The 17714-nt window shown below is 38.4% G+C and overlaps 1 protein-coding gene across 2 annotated transcripts; it reads right to left on the reverse strand.

Moving 5' to 3' along the window:
• Window positions 1-2319: 2319 nt before the first annotated feature.
• On the reverse strand, window positions 2320-17315 carry LOC146444521 (arylsulfatase D-like). 2 transcript variants are annotated; one of them, XM_085056444.1, is made up of 11 exons: window positions 17219-17315; window positions 14793-14890; window positions 14122-14259; window positions 12099-12220; window positions 10549-10671; window positions 7767-8190; window positions 6860-6996; window positions 5474-5608; window positions 4929-5091; window positions 4516-4637; window positions 2320-4221 (listed from the first exon to the last, which is right to left on the reverse strand). In XM_085056444.1, the coding sequence occupies exons 2-11, from the start codon at window positions 14816-14818 to the stop codon at window positions 3857-3859; spliced, it is 1755 nt and encodes a 584-aa protein (XP_084912570.1). In that variant the 5' UTR covers window positions 14819-14890; window positions 17219-17315; the 3' UTR covers window positions 2320-3856. The 2 variants fall into 2 exon arrangements, with proteins under 2 accessions (XP_084912570.1, XP_084912564.1); XM_085056438.1 differs by lacking the exon at window positions 17219-17315 and adding an exon at window positions 16773-17010.
• Window positions 17316-17714: the final 399 nt, after the last annotated feature.

Raw genomic sequence — 17714 nt, forward strand, 5'->3', positions numbered from 1 at the left:
GAAATGGTATAATTCAGGAGGCAGCAGAAAATTCCTGGATTACAAACCAAGACTCAAGGGAAGAATCCACTCCCCAAAGACACAGTGAAGAAATTCACAGTGAAGAAGGGATTTGGGTTTGGCCCTTTTACTCCAGTGCGGGTCTGATCACACCATTCGCAATTCCCACATCTGTGGAAATTTACTCTATCCAGCCAGAAAGGCTCTTCCGTCTTGTGTCTCTGGCCATCTGCCATAATCAGAAGCATAGTAAGGTGATGTGATGTTTTTAAAGTACTCTTTATTACCAGAGTCTTTAGTGTGGCCTCCAGAGAAAGATTGAAATAGGGTGAAATAAATCAACTTTCATATCTCCTGGCTACCAACAATTTTTCTTGATTTCTCAATTTCTTTCATATAGATTGAACATGTATTTTTAAAAATACTTGCAATTTTGACTTTTCATTTTTGTGGTATAAACAATTCATTAATTGTAACAGTGACTAGTAAGAAATAAATGAACTGTGTAATGGCAGAAAGTCAACTCTGTAACTGGCTCACATGTTTGAATTTTGCAAGTATCCCAGTCTTCTGCTGAGATTAGTAAACTCCTTTAAACAAAAACCATCAGCAAACTGTGGGGGGTACTAAAGTGTGCAAGAGTGAAAGAGTGAAGCCCCATTAAGGAAACAATACTAACTGAAGTCAAATCCTGAAAAAGACAAATCCTGAAAAAGGACTAGTAAGTGCTTGTTCTTTATATATTACTGGTAATTTATAATAATAACAATATTTAATTGCAACTTTTAGATAGAATAAAAATTCTTGGTTGTAAAATACCATGTGATGATGTGACACATAGTGGAAATTTTGAGGCCACATTGTGTCCATTCAGTTTCATGGTTCTGACAGATGCTGTGAGAGTTTTAAATTTATAATCCTGATTTTGATATTTCCAGGTATTGCCGTTAATTGCTGATATTTTGATTTGCCCCTGAGATGATATTTAACAGCACAGAGTCTTGTTTGAGATAGTGCTCAAGCATAGATATCACAGATACCAACTTGTACTTCAGGGACAAAACTGCTAATCTCTGACGCCTGACAAATTATCAGAATGTTCCATCATGGTGTGCACAGAAGCTTAGCTTGAAATACTGAAAACTATGATCTTTTTGGTGATTACACAGTGAAGTCAAACTGAAGCACTTGACCACTGTGTGTCCAGTAGGGCTCAAAGCCAGCTTAAAAATATTCCTCTTATTCTAATTAAAAAAAAAAAAAACAAAAACAAACAAACAAACAAAACACCTCACCAAAAAAAAAACACCCCAAAACAAACTGCCTAGAGAACTACTCATTTTTTTCTCCTTCTTCTGCTTCACCTATCTCTTTTCAGTAAAATATTTTATGACAAATATTATGACAAAAGACAAATCCTTTATGCCAAATTTTTAAATGAAAAGAGAAAATTATATTTTTAACAGCTCAATATTCATGCTCAAATGTTGCATTCTACAGTGTTTGAAAACGTTTTCAGTATCCAAATTTAGGTCTCAGGGGTTTTATAGGATACTCTTGAAATTCAGTCTTAAACACTGTTTACATCGTCTTAGGCTATGACCAGCATAAATCAGCTAGAGGAAAAGTGTTTTGTGACTTAGCAGGAAAAATCAGTATTAGCAAATGATTTGCTCTGAAATAGTATCCCATCAATCATACAGAAAAAAAAAAAAATGTGAACAAGCTGATTAGTATTTGCCAGTTAGGATATTTCCAAATATGTTTTTGTAAAGGCAGTCTTTATAATTGCCTGGCATCATTGCAAGCATAATGTCCATTCTACCAAACCCTGAATGTTTGTTGATCCTGTGGCACTTTGGAGATCAGCAGGGGATGATCACTGTGCTTTCTTTACAAACACCAATCCAGGACAAATCCTAGCTCGGATATTTTCCAGTACCCTCTAGCTCCTAATGGATATTCTACAGTGCTATGAAGTATTTCAGTGCAAGAAAAACTGGCTCACTCATATTAACAGGTATTATACCAGTACATTTTTAAAGGTGTCGAAAAATCGAAAGGATATAAAATCCCAGATACTAAACTGGCTTGAGAATGGAAGTGATATCTTGAAAATTACTGAGAAAATTGAAAAATGCCAGCCTGATTACAATAATTTCATGTAAAGAAAACACTTCATAATGAATATGAAAAGAACCCCATATGAAATACAAATATGAAAATCTCTCCAAGAAAGAACCAGTTAAATAGAATGCAATCAGATGAGGAAAAATGCAGACTTCCCTAACAATGGAGGAAGTAGCAGCAATCAGAACATGTGAAAGTGATGGATTTACTGAACCTCTTCAATTTTTCACAGTAAGACTGAGCACCTTTCTCATCAATAGCACTGATGGAGCATCTGGTTGAATTATAACAGTCTGTGAAATGTATGATGTCACAGCATAAAATAAAACTTTGCTTTTAAGCTGTAGGACTTTGTTTACCTGCAGATTTTCCGGCAACTGAATTGTGGGAAGCAGAAAAGGAAATTAAACCAAAATAAACCAAATGTTTTCCAAAGAAGACAAACAAGATAAATTGGTCCTAACACGGTAGTTAGAACAACAGTTAAAAACAGTGAAGTAAAACAAATGGGCAAATTATGTTCTCAGATGCCTACATATTCAGATATACCAGTGTAAACATGTCTATGTGAACAGATGTATTTACTGCCCTACAAAGAAAAACATTACCTGCAAAGCCACTTGAATAGGAACAGCTATTTTAACACAAATAACTGCAGCAGAAGAAAGCACAAAAGCAAAGAGATAATCCTAGGTAATTCTAGCTCTTTGGTGGAGTGAAAATGTAACTTGTGAAGGTAAAAATACCTTAATTGTGCATTTCTTCTTTTCCATAGAAAATTATTGCTTGTTTTCATAATCAGTGTTTGGCATTTTTCAAGGAGCATTTTCTGCACATGCTGCTTGTCAGCAGGAAACAGTTATGACTGAGCTATGGGCAGCAGGGTAACTTGTGCAGTCCTGTGCCTGAATGACTGAACAGGTTTTCGTGTGGCTCTGCTGTGGCCATAGAGCCAAAAGGCTCTTGCCAGTGCTGTTTAGGGAGCTGGGTGCAAAGGGAAGTTTGGAAAAAGGAAATCCCTTCCATTTTTTGTTCTCCTTTAGAAGAGGCTGACTCCAACCAGAGGAGTCCCACCCTTCTCAGAGAGTGCAGACAGCCACGGCCCAGCCTGTCATGTTTCCAAGATTTATACCTTGCCCTGGCTAATTAGCTGCCATCATCACTGCTGCTGGAGTCACTAGCTACAAGGAAAGAAGCAAACCTCTCCTAAGAAAAATTCTGTGGAGAACTGCAGGAAAGATTATTTTCTAATTATTTTGGAAGCAATGTTCCTCAAAAATTTATTATAGGGTCACCTTATGCATTGCCAGGATAGCAAAAGGATAGGGAAATAACAAACTTAAGGGAGACTTCAGTCCAAGAATCACTTAGAAATTCAGCACAAAAAAAACAAAGCAAAGCTTCTGAGTGTACATTCATAATCACAAAAACATAAGTTATATCATTATTTGTACAGCTCTAATCTTGGCCTGCCTCAGTGCATATGAACTATTCATTCTGTTGTCAGCAGATACAAGTAAAAATATGGTCTTCAGATTATCTTGATCCCTCTCTGAGCATGTCCAGCTTAAAACTACCTTTACTAAGTACCGTGCCATTCCCTGGAACAATTATTTTATTAAGGGTCAATTTAGAGAAAAAATGACCCATGGGTCAACACCCCCAAAGGAAACACTCTGAATATAAATACATTTCTGAGAAAGTCTCAGTTTCTATCCTTTATAGGTCAAATGAGTTTATTTTCACCTTCCTTATCACACCAACAGAACGGGAATGTCCCACAGCACGGCTGCAGCCAAGGCTTCCACACCACGTTGGACACAGAGAGCTGCTGTGGCACTGCAGTCAGTGTCCTGCGATGCTCCTCTATGGCTCTGCCAACCTTCCTGATGACAGTGTCAAAGAGGGGCTCTGTGTCAGCCGAGAGGGGTTTGGCTTCAGAAGGGTCCTGTGAGAGCTCAAACAGCAATGGAGGGTCATGATGGGTCACACCTTCCCCAAAGCATGGGCAAACCCCTCTATTGTAACAAGCGCCAGCACCGGGAGGACTGAAGATGGGAGTCACATAATGAGCTTTCCAAACTGCTCCAGCTGGCAGGAAAGAAAGGATCACAGAAGGCTGGTTATAACAATGTGAGTTATTGCAAGGAAGAGTGAATGTTTGTCTAGAGTTCATTTCTGGATGCACTTCAGCTCTACACTTATTAGTTAATGTATTATTGTAATTTCTCCTGGTGCTGTACAATACAGGCAACACTAGTAAGTTCTTTACCACCTTACACCTGGAACTACTTGGAAAGATGAAATCCCAGAAAAAGATGTGCTAGACCGATGTGTCTTCCTGCAGACTGAACACAGTTGTTTGGAAAGAATCTCTGTACTCACTGTCCTTCTGGTGCCACCGCACAGCATGTAGGTGAACGCCGCAGTAATGGAACAGGAACTCGTGCTCAGAGTGTGCAGCTGCTCCTCGCAACAAAAGCAGCAGATCCCGGCCATCCATCACCCTAGCAGGAAAAACAGAGACCACAAGGCTCAGGTGAGCTGAACAGGACTGTGCTCCTTCTGCACACCTCTTGCTGGAACTGGCATGTCTGGACAAGAAAGAGGATTGCAGAAGATGGCAAGTAGTGTCTGAATCTCAAATATAGAGAAGAGGTGACTGAGCTCCTAGACACCTATGTGTCTAAAAAAAGCAGCAGGACTGAAAAAGAAATCACACTCTTAGAATTTGTTTCCAAACTAGATTTACCAATTTTTTGGGAAAGAAGGAGGTATAAAGATACTTTTGTTTGTACCTGTCCTGGGGCACTTCCCCTCCAGCCAAATGAACTACTGTAGGATAAATATCCATAAGGCTTGTAGGTTCATCAATAACTGTGCCTGCAGGTAACACTCCTGGCCATCTAAATATCCCTGGGACACGGATTCCTCCTTCCCAGCCTCCCATTCCTTTTCCACCTTTCATCAAAAAAAAGAAAAAAATAAAATAAGTTTGATTTAAAACAAAGAGAAATTTTACACAAATTTTATTGTATTATCATGTTACCTTGATGCATCTTTTGTTTTCTCTTGTTTTTGCTGCTAAGCTCCTAATCAGCATGAGTGAAAATGTGTTCACTTGACCAGTCCCCTGACCATTTGGGAATTCATGCTTATAAAGAATGCCTGCCCAGGTTAGAATTTGCTACATTGTTACATGCTTTATTATAATGAGACATCTTTTCTTGTTGGTTATAAACTAGTGTTACTCCTTGAGTGTACAATCTTATCTAAACCTTAGGGGGGTCCTAAGTTCTCTAGTGGTTGCTGCTGGGTTGTCACCATCCCTGGAAGCTCTTACCTCTGTATATTCCATTCCAGCCACCCAGCTGCCTTTCTCCTTCTTGTCTTTCCAGCCATCCACCATGATCAGAGGCAAAGTAAACTAGTGTGGTATCTTTCAAGCCTTCCTTGTCAATAGCATCTAGAACCTGGCCTGTGAACACAATAATATGTGTATACTAAAAAGCAAAAACATACCTCAGACTACATAAATTTTAACCTCTTTTAAACATTTACCAATGTAATTTCTTACCTATGTTTATCTGCTCATTGTTTAATATGATTAAGATTGAGATTTGTAGTTATGATTTCATTGTCTCTAAAAGCACAGAAAATGTGTCATGTGTTGTAACCACTTTATTATTGGTATTTTAACAAGGAGTGAAAAGAACCACAGTCATAGACAGGAAGTCTGTATTGTAGAGGGCAAAAGCACCACATACTGTAAAAATATGGAAAGAAAGTGTGGTCCAAGGCCCCAAAAAGTTAGATTCTGCATCAGTGGTGGCCATCATGAAAAATGTGGAAAAAGCATAAGGTTACCCTTGTCTCATATTGTCTAGACCACAGTTAGGGTTTGCATTACATTACTGCATGGATATAATATGCATTATTAAAACAGTTCCTTTAAATTTAAAAGTAATTGTTGAGCTGTTTCTGATGTTTTTAATGATATTTGTGGGGTGTAAGTGTTTGACAGTTAGGTTTGAAACCAAATTCTTCCTGTATGTATATCTGACTCTTACCTCTTTTGCAAATGTGGGTACTCTTTGTCCATCATGACTGAATCATAAATAATTATCCTTCCCTTCCAAAAAAACAGGCTGAAAAATAACACAAATCTAATCTGGGGGTGGGGGCATACCAGTTAACATTGATGAACATTTCTGGATTTACTATTGTGGCTGAAAAATATTCTGTACTCTGCTTAATGCAGCAGCCACAAATAAACAGCCTGCTGCTTTTCATCTGGAATAATTTGCTCATTGATTTTATCACCTTCTGATGCATCCTACTTAGAAATGAGTATAAGAGACTGAAATTACCTGGTCTTTACTAATCATAGAAAACAAAACAATTATCACATATTTAGTAAGAAGAGAAGGAGAATTGTTGACTGGAGCTAAGGGGACATGGTTAAATCCGGTAAAAACTTGACCAAAAAAACTAAAAAAGAGTGAACAGAAAGACTTTTTTGGTCCAAAACTGGAGAAGGTAAAAAGCCAACACTATAAGTCAACAGTGCTCACACAAGATTGACAGATGTTCATTAAAAGCTTAGGAATTTTTTGCACTTGCTTTTAATTATTTTCCTTGTTCTTTTAATAACAACAGTGTTTTTATTACAAATTTAGGCCTAGGTATTAGACAGGTGGAGACATTGCTGTACGCTATGGTGACTTACCCACCATCCAGTCCATCTCCTCTACATTGTCTCCATATAGACCGTGTCTGCTCTTCCCAAGAAACTTCTCTGTGGTGAGTAGAGGGGTGTGGGAATGCAAAAAGGAAAGAAACAGGAGGAATGGCTTGTGCTTATTTCTACAAAACAGAAATCCACAGTGTGTTATTAAGGAGGCAGGTTCTCATTGCACATAAAGGTCAGTTGTAATGAAAAATTATATTATTTGCGTAGAGTTATTTCAACAACCCCGTCAGAAACACCCTACTTTGTAAGATATTATAACCCAGTGATTAAGAGCCATCTGATAGAATAATGTTGGGCCTGTATAAAATTACCTTTTTTTTACCCTGAATCATAGATATAAAACTTCCATATTGAAGCTCCACTTTCTGCTCTTGCAAAGCACCAAGTGAAGGCAGCAGGTTCATCTCCTGCCAGCTGCTGCCCACTTATCAGTCCATGTGAGAAGGCTACATCACAGCTCTGCTTCTCCTTCCCTGGCCCACACACACATTTCTGACATCACCTGCTATTTCTTAAAGCTGCAATATTGGTCCAATTGATAGATATACATATTTCTTAAATATAGCCTAGAAATATTCAATACAACTCATGAAAGTTGGGAAATATTAACAGCTTTAGTGAGCTAGGGATTGGAGGCATTCTTAAGCAACAGCTTTAAAAAAATATATATAATTATTGATATTATTTAAAATGGACAAAATATTAGTGCTTATAATCCTACATCATTATAGGATTCTAAAAATAAATTATATTGTGTTTTAGAAATGTTGTAATTTGTAAAAATTTAAAAAAATTATGAAGACATGAAACAGGATAGTGCTGTTTAAAAGCCACAAAATGTGCAAGAACCAGAAAATTTGTGATCAAAGGAAGCCTGCTTTACCTTTCAATAAATGAAATGGACTCTCTCAAGATAAGGGATGTAGTTCTGTCTGTCACCATTGGCTGCTCAGTAATTTCATGGTTTCTCATCACGATGCAGTTCCAGTAGCGTACAAACCCATAGCTTGAGTACCAGGATATGAAGAACAGGAAACTAAACCCAGCAAGGCAGGTCAGGGTTTTCCAGTGGACTGAAATCAAGCCAGTCAGTCTTCCCAGGACAGCAGTGAGTGTAATGAGGCCAATCATCTGAGTGGAAAGCCAGAGTTTCCTTCTGAAGGCTCTGTCCATCTCTGGTGTCTCCATTGGCTCACAGTCACTTATCAGCGTAAAAGGCAAACCATAAAAATAGTCAAATCCATGTTTTAAAGGGTGATGGCAATGGTCATTGCGGGATTCACAGTTAACACCTTGATGCCACTTCCCTGAAAACAGAGATTATTAAAAAGGTAATATTTTAAAAGAATTGACTTTTCCTTATACAAACATTTCTAAAAAAATTTGTTGGTTGTTTTCTGCCTGTGATAACTTCTTTATCCTACACAGAAATATACTGAGTAATATAACGTAACATGGTGGAATTGATGGAAGTAAACCTCTACAAGTTATAAATTTCCAATAAAGTTATTTGTGCTCTGTACACATATTCATGCCCTATAGCTTTGATCAAAAATATATATTAAAAGAAGGTACTATAAAGGGAACTAGAAACTGAGGGAAATTCAAAACTGAGCAAAAATGTATGGACTTCCTGGTGGCCTGTCATGTAGTGAATAGGAAGAAGCTGTCCTTTTGTAAGCACAGGGCAAAATAACCTTTTTTTAGTTGTCCCTTTACCTTCAAAGTGCTATGCAGGTTTGTTTCTGTAAGGTTTTGAAGAGCTTGATGACAGGACTATGGCAACAATGGTTTGTAGGTTTCAATAGAATTGCAGTCATTACAATATGAGACAAAAAAACTGCCTCAGAGGAGAAAAAATGCTGCTTTTCAGCTGTAAATATAAAGAAAGAATGGAAGTTCTATTGTAGGTGGATTAATCACTTTTAGCTAAGATCTCTGCTCAGTTTACCTCTTGGCATATTTAGAGCCAGCTATAGAATGAAATGGGTTTGTAATCAATACATAGATGCCGTGGTCATAAACACGGATGCAGCTAAAGTTTCTTTGGAATTCAGCTGCACTCCAACACCTAAATCTCCAGCTGAGGTCGATAAAGGTTTCTGACATGCTAGAAAAGAATCAAATCTCCAGAAGCTAAACTAAGTGTATAATTAAGATAAATTAATCTCTGAGGGCATAAGTTGTGCAGAGTTGGTTTTCTGACTACAAAGTACCTTCAAAGCATTTCCTAACAAAAAATCTCATTATCACCTCAAGCTTCAGGTTATTAATAGGATTTAACTTTGCAATTAAACTGGATGTGCTCAGGGCAAAACAATCACAAACAATTCAGGTGAGACTACTTAGTGCTCATTCAGCTGTGGTGATGTAAGTAGATGTTGTGTTAAGATTTTTTGCTTTGTGACTTGAAGGTAAAGTTCCAGTGGGTGTTTGTGTGTCACTTATCATTGGTGCTTTCCATCATCCCCCATGGTGCAATTAATCAGGATCTGTCAATCTGGTAAATCTAAGTGATGCTTTTGGCACCTGTAGTGTGAGTTTAGCTGAGATGCCCACAGGGAAAATACCTGTCCATTTTGCTTCTAGGAGGCAAGAGGCACAACTCCCCTGCAGGGCAATTCCCTGGGGAGAGTGGAGAAAAATCTGATTGTTTTGCTAGTGATAACTTGCTGAAACCAAGAGGAAGCATGAACAGTCTGTTTTACGAGCTGATAAAAACAACCAAAATAATATCCCTACAAAACTAACAGAAGATGGAGCTTCAGTAAAGTAGAATTTCAAGTGCCTGGAAGGCTTCTTTTAGTTTTTTCTTGTGTGGTTTAGATTTATTCTGTTGAATGAATACTAATATATTTTTGCAGGAACTTTTGCTAATACATTCAGTTGGTTTGTGCAGCTAATAATTTTATGTGCCAAATACAGATTTTGGATTTTGGCATTTTACATATTCAGATGAGGTAAGGCAAAGAGCTTTAAAGTCAGGCAGGAATGTCTGTGCTTTATCAGCCTGTAGAACCGTGGTACATCTAAGATTATTATTTGAAACTAGATCATGACCAAAAGTTACAACTGCATTAAAAAAATAGCACTATAATATAAAAAGTAAAATGAAATTCACATTGATGCTGAAGAAGGCAGTGTTTTTGGGCTGTACTGAAATCTTGGTGAAGTACAGTGGCATGCTGTGACTGAAGAAAAAAATAATTGCTTTGTTTCTGAAAGGCCCAATCTTGTGATACTATTAACTATCTCTAATGTTTTACATACAGCTGTTCCCTTTTGCTGTGAATTTGGTCTTAACTGTGTAAAACATTGTCATGCGTATTTAAATAGCACTTATATTTTCACCTTTTTTTTGAATGAAATAGTATTGGAATAAGCATCTTATACCTGGTACAATAATATTCAGGACTTAATAATGTATTTTAACAGCCACAGCTGAAAGAGGGTCCATGGTAAATACTGTCTTCTTTATCATATGCTTCTTCTTTTAAAAGAGGTACTTTTTTTGTCAGAATTTCTCTTTACATGTTATTCTTAATTAGGAAATAAAAATACTTCAACCGAAGTATGAACAGTTACTAACAAAAACAAATGTATTGACTGAGATGTGCAGGTGAAACACATTCAAGAACATCTTTAGGAGAGGGGTGCCCCCATACCTATCAGTCCTGTGCTGTAGCCTTGCTGCTGCAGTATTTTGGCAAAAGTGGTTTCATTTGGAGGAAGCCCTCCTGAGCCAGCATTCCAAAAAATAACACGGTAATTATTTATAGCATCCATCCCTAAAAATACAATAAAAAAACCTGAGTAAGTATAAAAGTTTGAGTACTTTTATCCAACATAATTTTTGTTTCCTGATTTCATTGAAATAATGGTGTTAAAAATTTCTGCTAATGCTGTTTGTTTGGGAAAATGAATCTAAGACCCAGGACAAGATTAAGAAAGAGTTAAGGCTCTCCATAGTACCTATTATTTCTTCTTTGTATCTCATACAGAGACTTTTTAAAAAAAATTTCATTTCATTTGTAATGACATGGTTATATAGGAGATTTTATATGTCACAGTGGCATCTAGACTGCATGAAATGGACGTGCTTAGTGCAAATGTGAGGGCAGGGAGGAGCATAAGGAGATTCCAGCCCTCTGTCAGTTTCAAACTCCAGCTCACTGAAGGCTGCCTCGGAACTCAAGATTTCCTTGCACAGTGGCATGGCTGGTACCTGATCTCTGAGACCCACAGAGGAGTTCTCTTCTCTTCACCTGCAGTTTTACACCCTGTTATTTCACATTTTACCCTAGCATAACTCCATCATACAGTGCTATGTAAAGTTCAATCTGTCATTGCAGCGTTGAACATCTCTGTCCCTGTTGTTACAGTGAAAGAGGGTCTGTACAAGCCATTTGCATTTTCAAGATACTAGTCTCAGTGGGAGCTGTCAGTGTAAGAGTAGAATGACATACCAGCTTCAAAATGTCTTGGGAATGAAGGCTCTGAAGATAATTTGCAATAGAACAAGTGTTTGAGGGTTGCTCCTAGAAACATGTAGAGTTATTTGTTTTTCATACCTCTTCATCTCAGGGATTCAGTTTGACAGTACAGTGTTTTTTCTTCAAAAACACAACTAGGAAAAATAATATAGCTGTCAAACTGTTATCTCCTAGGACAGATTAATTTTGACAGATACGTAAATAAGCTTTCCCATGAATGACTTGTTCCCATGAATGCACCTTGACTGGACAGAATGGACACACATCTGCACAGACCTACTCTGCTCCCTGCAGGGCTGATCTGCTTCTGGCATCTGATGAGGAGTCACCTATGATAAAAATTAATTTAACTAGTGCTTTATAAATGTGTTGTTGCTATTATTCATGTTTTGTGTATTGACTTTTTTGAATGTAACAATTTGCTCTAACCCCATCCTGGCTGCAATCTGAGTAGAAAAACACAGCCAAAATTTTGAGTTGGGGAAGACAAAGATGCTCTACACAGCTGGTTCTTCTCTGCTCTGCTTCCCCCAGATCCCCACAAATACAGATGGCGCCTCAAAGGTATTTAGCCTGCCATTTCATGTGTCTCAGTGAGGGATGGCATGTCTGTGGCACCCCTCTGATTTGCACTCCCTCATTTCTTCTTTGCTCATTGTATGACATTGTTCTCTCCAGCAATAAAGCAATGTTGAAAGGCTGTGTGGCTTTGCAAGGCAAACCTGATCGGATGGGATATCTGCCAGTGAGGAAAGCTGCTCTGCTGGGGGTGCAAAGTGGAGCTGCAGCAATGTGTTGGGTCAGCTTCACTCCTTCCTTTGCCAGGCGATCAATGTTCGGCGTCCTACAAATGCAACCAATGCCACCAGATATCATTCAGGGAGTCTTTCAAGATATTGTATACTTGTATTTATTTACAGTACTTGTCTTTATTTATAGAAGTTTCTTCTACTCAAAGATGGCTGGGAAATATTTTTTAAAATTTATTTTAATTTTCTTGAGTGATGGGAAAATATTTCACTTTTTCTTTCTTCATTAACAATCAGTATCTGGATTAATTTCAAGCCAACAATTCCTTCTTGATTCCCATATCCTACTATGAGTCTTGCAGAAATCATAGAATTGTAGAATGGTTTTGGCTGGAAGGGACCTTAAAGATCATAAAGTTCCAACCCCATTGCCATGGGCATGAACTCCTCCTGAGATGATATTGCTCAGAGCCCCATACAACCTGGCTTTGAACACTTCCAAAGATTGGGCACGTTGAGTTTCTCCAGACAACATATTCCAGTGCCTCACCACCCTCATGGCAAAAACCTTTCATCCCTCCAGAACTGCATTTCCTACACTGGCTCTTTAAAGAGCAGTGGATCAGCCTCAGTGAATCAGTGTAATGGTAATTTAGTTGCCACAGGGTGACAGTGCTTGACTAGACAAGACGATACACGACTTACGGCACAGATAAGGAAGCAAACAAGACATTTGTCATGAAGAGAAAGGCAGAAAATGGAAAGAAATCCTGCATGTTTTCACACTGTAGTGGCAATTTCTTGTGTGAATTAAGCCACAAGGTGAGTAAGTAGGTGAGCGGAAAGTCTTTTGCAAGCAACTGGCAATCAACAAAAACAAGCTTGCTTAGCACACTAGTTACATGCAAGATAATATCTTATATTTCAGAATACAATATCTCCCTCTTCCAATTCAAGGTGTGCCTGCTTCTATTTTAAATTAGATTGAGCTTCAGTTTTACAATTTTGTATTTGCAATTATCAGTTCAATGTAGACAAAACCTTCAGTAGGATTTTGAAAGGTCCTGGATGTTTTGTTGCTTTGTACTGGTACTGTTGTGGATTCCTTCCTCAAAGGCACTCTGCCAGGAAACAACATCTGCAGCAAGGTTTCTTATTCTCTGCAGACTTTCACCCAGAGGTACAGTCTGGGGTAACTTGGCAAGGCAGCTGGTGTAGTTCCACCCTTCAGCAGAATTGCCATCTCAGATAGCTGATAAACATTCCTCCTCAAAGGAGCACTATGTCTGCTTCCCAAACTGCTGTTTTGAAGTCCTTCCATTCCTAGTACTGCAGAGAACCTATTGCTAAGAGAGTCCAGGTACTTTTCACCCTGCTAGTACACTCCAAACATAGCTCACTGCTCTTGAAAAGAAAATCCATGCATTGGGGGTGATGCTGTGGAGGCCTGGCCTTGCAGAACCCTATCAGCTACCTGTGATCACCAGCTGCCTATCAGAAACTTGCTGACTGAAGCCTTTCAAGGTGAGATTCCAAGAATTTCACAGGATGAGGGGAGGGATCATAGCAAATTTGGTTTTGGTCAAACAAGTTACAAGCCAGAGGGCAATACTGTGGCACAGTTTTCAAAGAGAAGCCAAGTTCTCTGCCCTTGAGGCTCAAAAGAGAAATATTTCCTTGCACATTGCAATCATTTATCTGTATTTTGATGTGAGACTGGGAAAGAATGGTGACATAGAATTAAACTGAGGTAATGAACCCTGTATGCTGAAAGAAGGGACAACATTTCTATCTTCAGATATAGCTGTTTTTTAAGTGTTAGGTAATTAAGGAATACACGAGAACAATTGTCCTATTCCCAGAGTAATACAGCTCCACAAAGCACAGCTGGCCCTGGGAATGCCCTCTAGGCTAGGAGATAATCCTGGGCAGAGGGTTTCAGGTTTACATTAAATATCACACCAGCTCTGCTCACCCATATGGTCAGTTTCCTTACCTGATGGTATCATTCCCATAGCAACCCACATCCCCTATGCCAAGATCATCAGCCAGCAGCAGGACAAAGTTTGGCTGTGTGATGCTGGAAAGCTGTGTGAATGGCGCCTGCAGGAGCAGACCAAAAATCAGGGGTGACCTGAAACACAGAAGAAGGAAAGAAGCCAATGAATTGGCCACTCCCCAGCACATGGCCAGAGACCCTCAGAGTTGAGCTTGGCTGCAGACCAAACCCCGCTGTCCAGACACAGAGGGTGTGCTAAGTGTATATCATTTGCCCAAGCAGAAGTAATGAAGAGGAAAATGTCAGGAACATAACTTTAAAATCTCCTTTCCTGATTGTTTCCAAGTTTCCTGTGAGCAGTCCCACATGTGAATTTACATGTAGCAGATGACACACATGTGATTTTGCTTCAGTGGCTTAGGATGTTTATTAAAAGTTGGTCTGGAAAACTGAGAATGGAATCAACTTCCTTTGACATCTTTTTTGCCCAGACAGGGACCTTTGGTTTGTGAAAAAGTTAGTAAGAAAACAAACAAAAATCACACTGTGAGCATACTTTATGGATAAGACACGCTACTCTTTTATAACACACTATATATGTAATTATTAAGCTTCACTCACATTAGATCAAAGTATGATATAACAGTAAGTCATGATTTTTTTCTTACCAATGAGATGTTAGTTGCCAAAACATTTCTGCATTTGGAGTGTTCAAATTCTGCAAAACCAAGAGTATCTTGTCATAGTTACATCTTCTTAGAAGTCACTGGAATAAAAATAGATTAAAAACTTAATCAAAGCCTGTTGACATTCTGTTTTATTTGCCCCAGTGCACCACAGATCAGACCCTAAATTAAGAAGAGTAAAGGCATTAATGTTATTTTTATTGCTAGCACTTCACTTATTAGAGGAATTTTTCTTTTTATGTAGAGAAGCTTATCTCAAAATAGTGAAATAATTCTATTTTCTTACATGACTCATCTGTATAAAAAATACCTATTGTACAGAAAGGAAAAAAAGTTTTTTAAAATCCAGTCCAATATAATTTATTTTTCTGTAATCACAGACAACAGCAGCATTGTGCTTCTTCATATAATGTGCTAAGTTTCCTTTCAGGCTTGTAGGAGGTATTTTTAGTTGTATAAATTCTAGTCATCTTTTTCCAACAACTATATTTTCTTAGAAGAATTTGTGACCTCTTGTTATTTAACTGTGAGAATGAAGAGGATTCTCTAGGGCTTTTCCTTTCACTATTAGGACAATGAGACAAACTATTTAAAGACTTTGAAGTAAGTGCCAAATGAACTTAGTTCAAAAGCCTTAAAATAAGACTTCTTTCAAATTTGTCCCACTTCTGGCTGAACTGTCCCAAGCATCTCAATTTTATAAATTATATTTGTTTCATATTTATTTTTTTTTTCCAGAAACTGTGTATTAAGCAGTTTAGTTAATATCAGTAGTTCTTACATTCTACTCTACAAGCTTCGATGCAAAAATTTAAATTTCTATGCTTAGAAAACTGGCATCCAAACACTTGTTTACAACCACCATAGCTGATGCAGCATTGCTATCTACAGATACTTAGTTTCCTGCATTTGAGTTTGTGCCTTTGCTGCATCCTAAGTAGTTATAGGAAAAGGACTGGAGAACACCTCAGCCATCTTTTGTATTTACATAATATGTGCCTTCAAAACAGTTGAAGTAAAAGTGAGCTGGAAATAATCAGATTTAATTGTGCAGCTGGTTGTCACTGACTGCCTGTGTTTCACAGTAGAGACACTGATTTAAAGCCCAGCCAGGAGCACGAGGCTGAGCTTCCCCAGAAGCTGCCTGTAAAATAGCAGGCAATATGCAGAAAACAGTTACTGGTGTTATACTGGCTGCTAGCATCCCTGTCAAGCCATTTCCTCTGTGAGAGGTAATCGGAGTCCAGGCAGAGAAACTGTGAGCAAAGAGTCCCCTCTGCCATCTGAGCCAAATTTGGCTTAAAGCAAAACTCTTTACTCCCTCTCCCATTGTTAATCCCTCCCCCAGAGTAATTTAGTTTTTATCCAGTTCTTCATCGCTTTTCATAATCCTGGGGGGCACAGCTTGTATATATTTAATATTTGATCAATTGTTTTCCTGTATTGATTCAAATTTTATAATCAGTATTTACTTTCCAGCAAAATACTTAAAAGATACTAAAATCCCAATTCAAGCCAGTTTGCATAAGAGAAAATATTCATATTTTTAGATGTCCACATATACACTCTTCTCGAGAACAGTACCCATTTGTGGCATCAGTTTGGCAACACTCAGTGAAAAGTTACACAGTTAATACCATTCAATTCAGTACTGTTCAGTCTGTGAAAATCTCTTTTCAAAATTCCTATTTTTGTAGGCTTGATACAGATAAAAGAAAACCCAGGCTTGTAAACAAATTGCCTGCAGCTCTCACTTTGTACACAGCCTTGTATGAGAATAATGTTGTAAAGGGAAAAGCATTTTAAAAACCTCCATAGTCTTGCATGAGAATAATGTTGTAAAGGGAAAAGTACTTGAAAAACTTCCCTGAGATATTTTTATCTACAGAAGGAAAAAAATTCCAAATAGCCATAAACATTTTGCTGCGTATTTCCCAACATAGTAAGGGAGCAGTACAGTACCTGGTCAAATTATGTTCAAAGCAGGCAGCTCAAAAACTGGTGACTTGAAACCATTCCGAATTTTTTCAGCACAAGGACTGCTGCTTGTGCTGTGTTTCTGAAGGCAGCCCTGAAATGAGCCCTGACTGCACGTCCCACAGCTCACCACAGGAAAAGCGTGTTATGCCAGAGCTTTCCAGCAGCTGGATGTTCTGGCTTATCGTGGAGTCTCTTAAGCTGAGTGTTCCCCTGCTGTTTGCTCAACTCTGACATTCACACAACGCCTGAGGGTCGGGCAGGGGAACCCACAGACGTAGCTAAAATGCTTTCTGCCTAACCAACAGGCTCTCCAGGGACAGGAACGATCTCCTTCACGTCTGAGACATTCCCATGAAAGGCATAAATAACAGCTCCCAATAAAACTCTTCTCCCTTCCACCACGGAAAAGAGAAAATCGCTGTACTTACGGAGCAGCAATTCTTGGTTGGAGAAATAGAAATTGAGATAATTTCTTCACTTTACGGCAACCCTGAGTGCCTGCAGCAGTGAGGTGGTTACCTCTGCACACACAGGGAGAAATAGTTCTAGGGTGGGGAGGAAAAGCCAGTCAGAGGCTTGAATTTGCTTTTTCAGAAAATTAGTCATTCAGCTTCACTTCTAAGTGCTGCCTGTTTTCTAGCCATCACTGAAAAGGACAAATTCGGGTTACATGCTGGCTAATGCTAATTTTCTTGAATTTTCTTATTTGAGTCCTGTTGCACTGAGTGTTTTAGGACAGCATGAAGCATTACTTGCCAGCAATTTTGCTTTACTGATAGAGAATTTCCTGCATTTTTGTATCTCAGAAGTGAGACGTTGGTATGAGTTGGTGGTATCTATTGCAATGATCAGGTTGGATTGCTAGAGGAGTAACTCTGAGGCAAGTTACCTCAGCACTTCAAGGATTCATTAAGGTCCACAGGA

The sequence above is a fragment of the Lichenostomus cassidix genome, chromosome 1 (assembly GCF_008360975.1).
Source record: "Lichenostomus cassidix isolate B80296 chromosome 1, HeHo_3.0, whole genome shotgun sequence".
NCBI classification, from domain to species: domain Eukaryota; kingdom Metazoa; phylum Chordata; class Aves; order Passeriformes; family Meliphagidae; genus Lichenostomus; species Lichenostomus cassidix.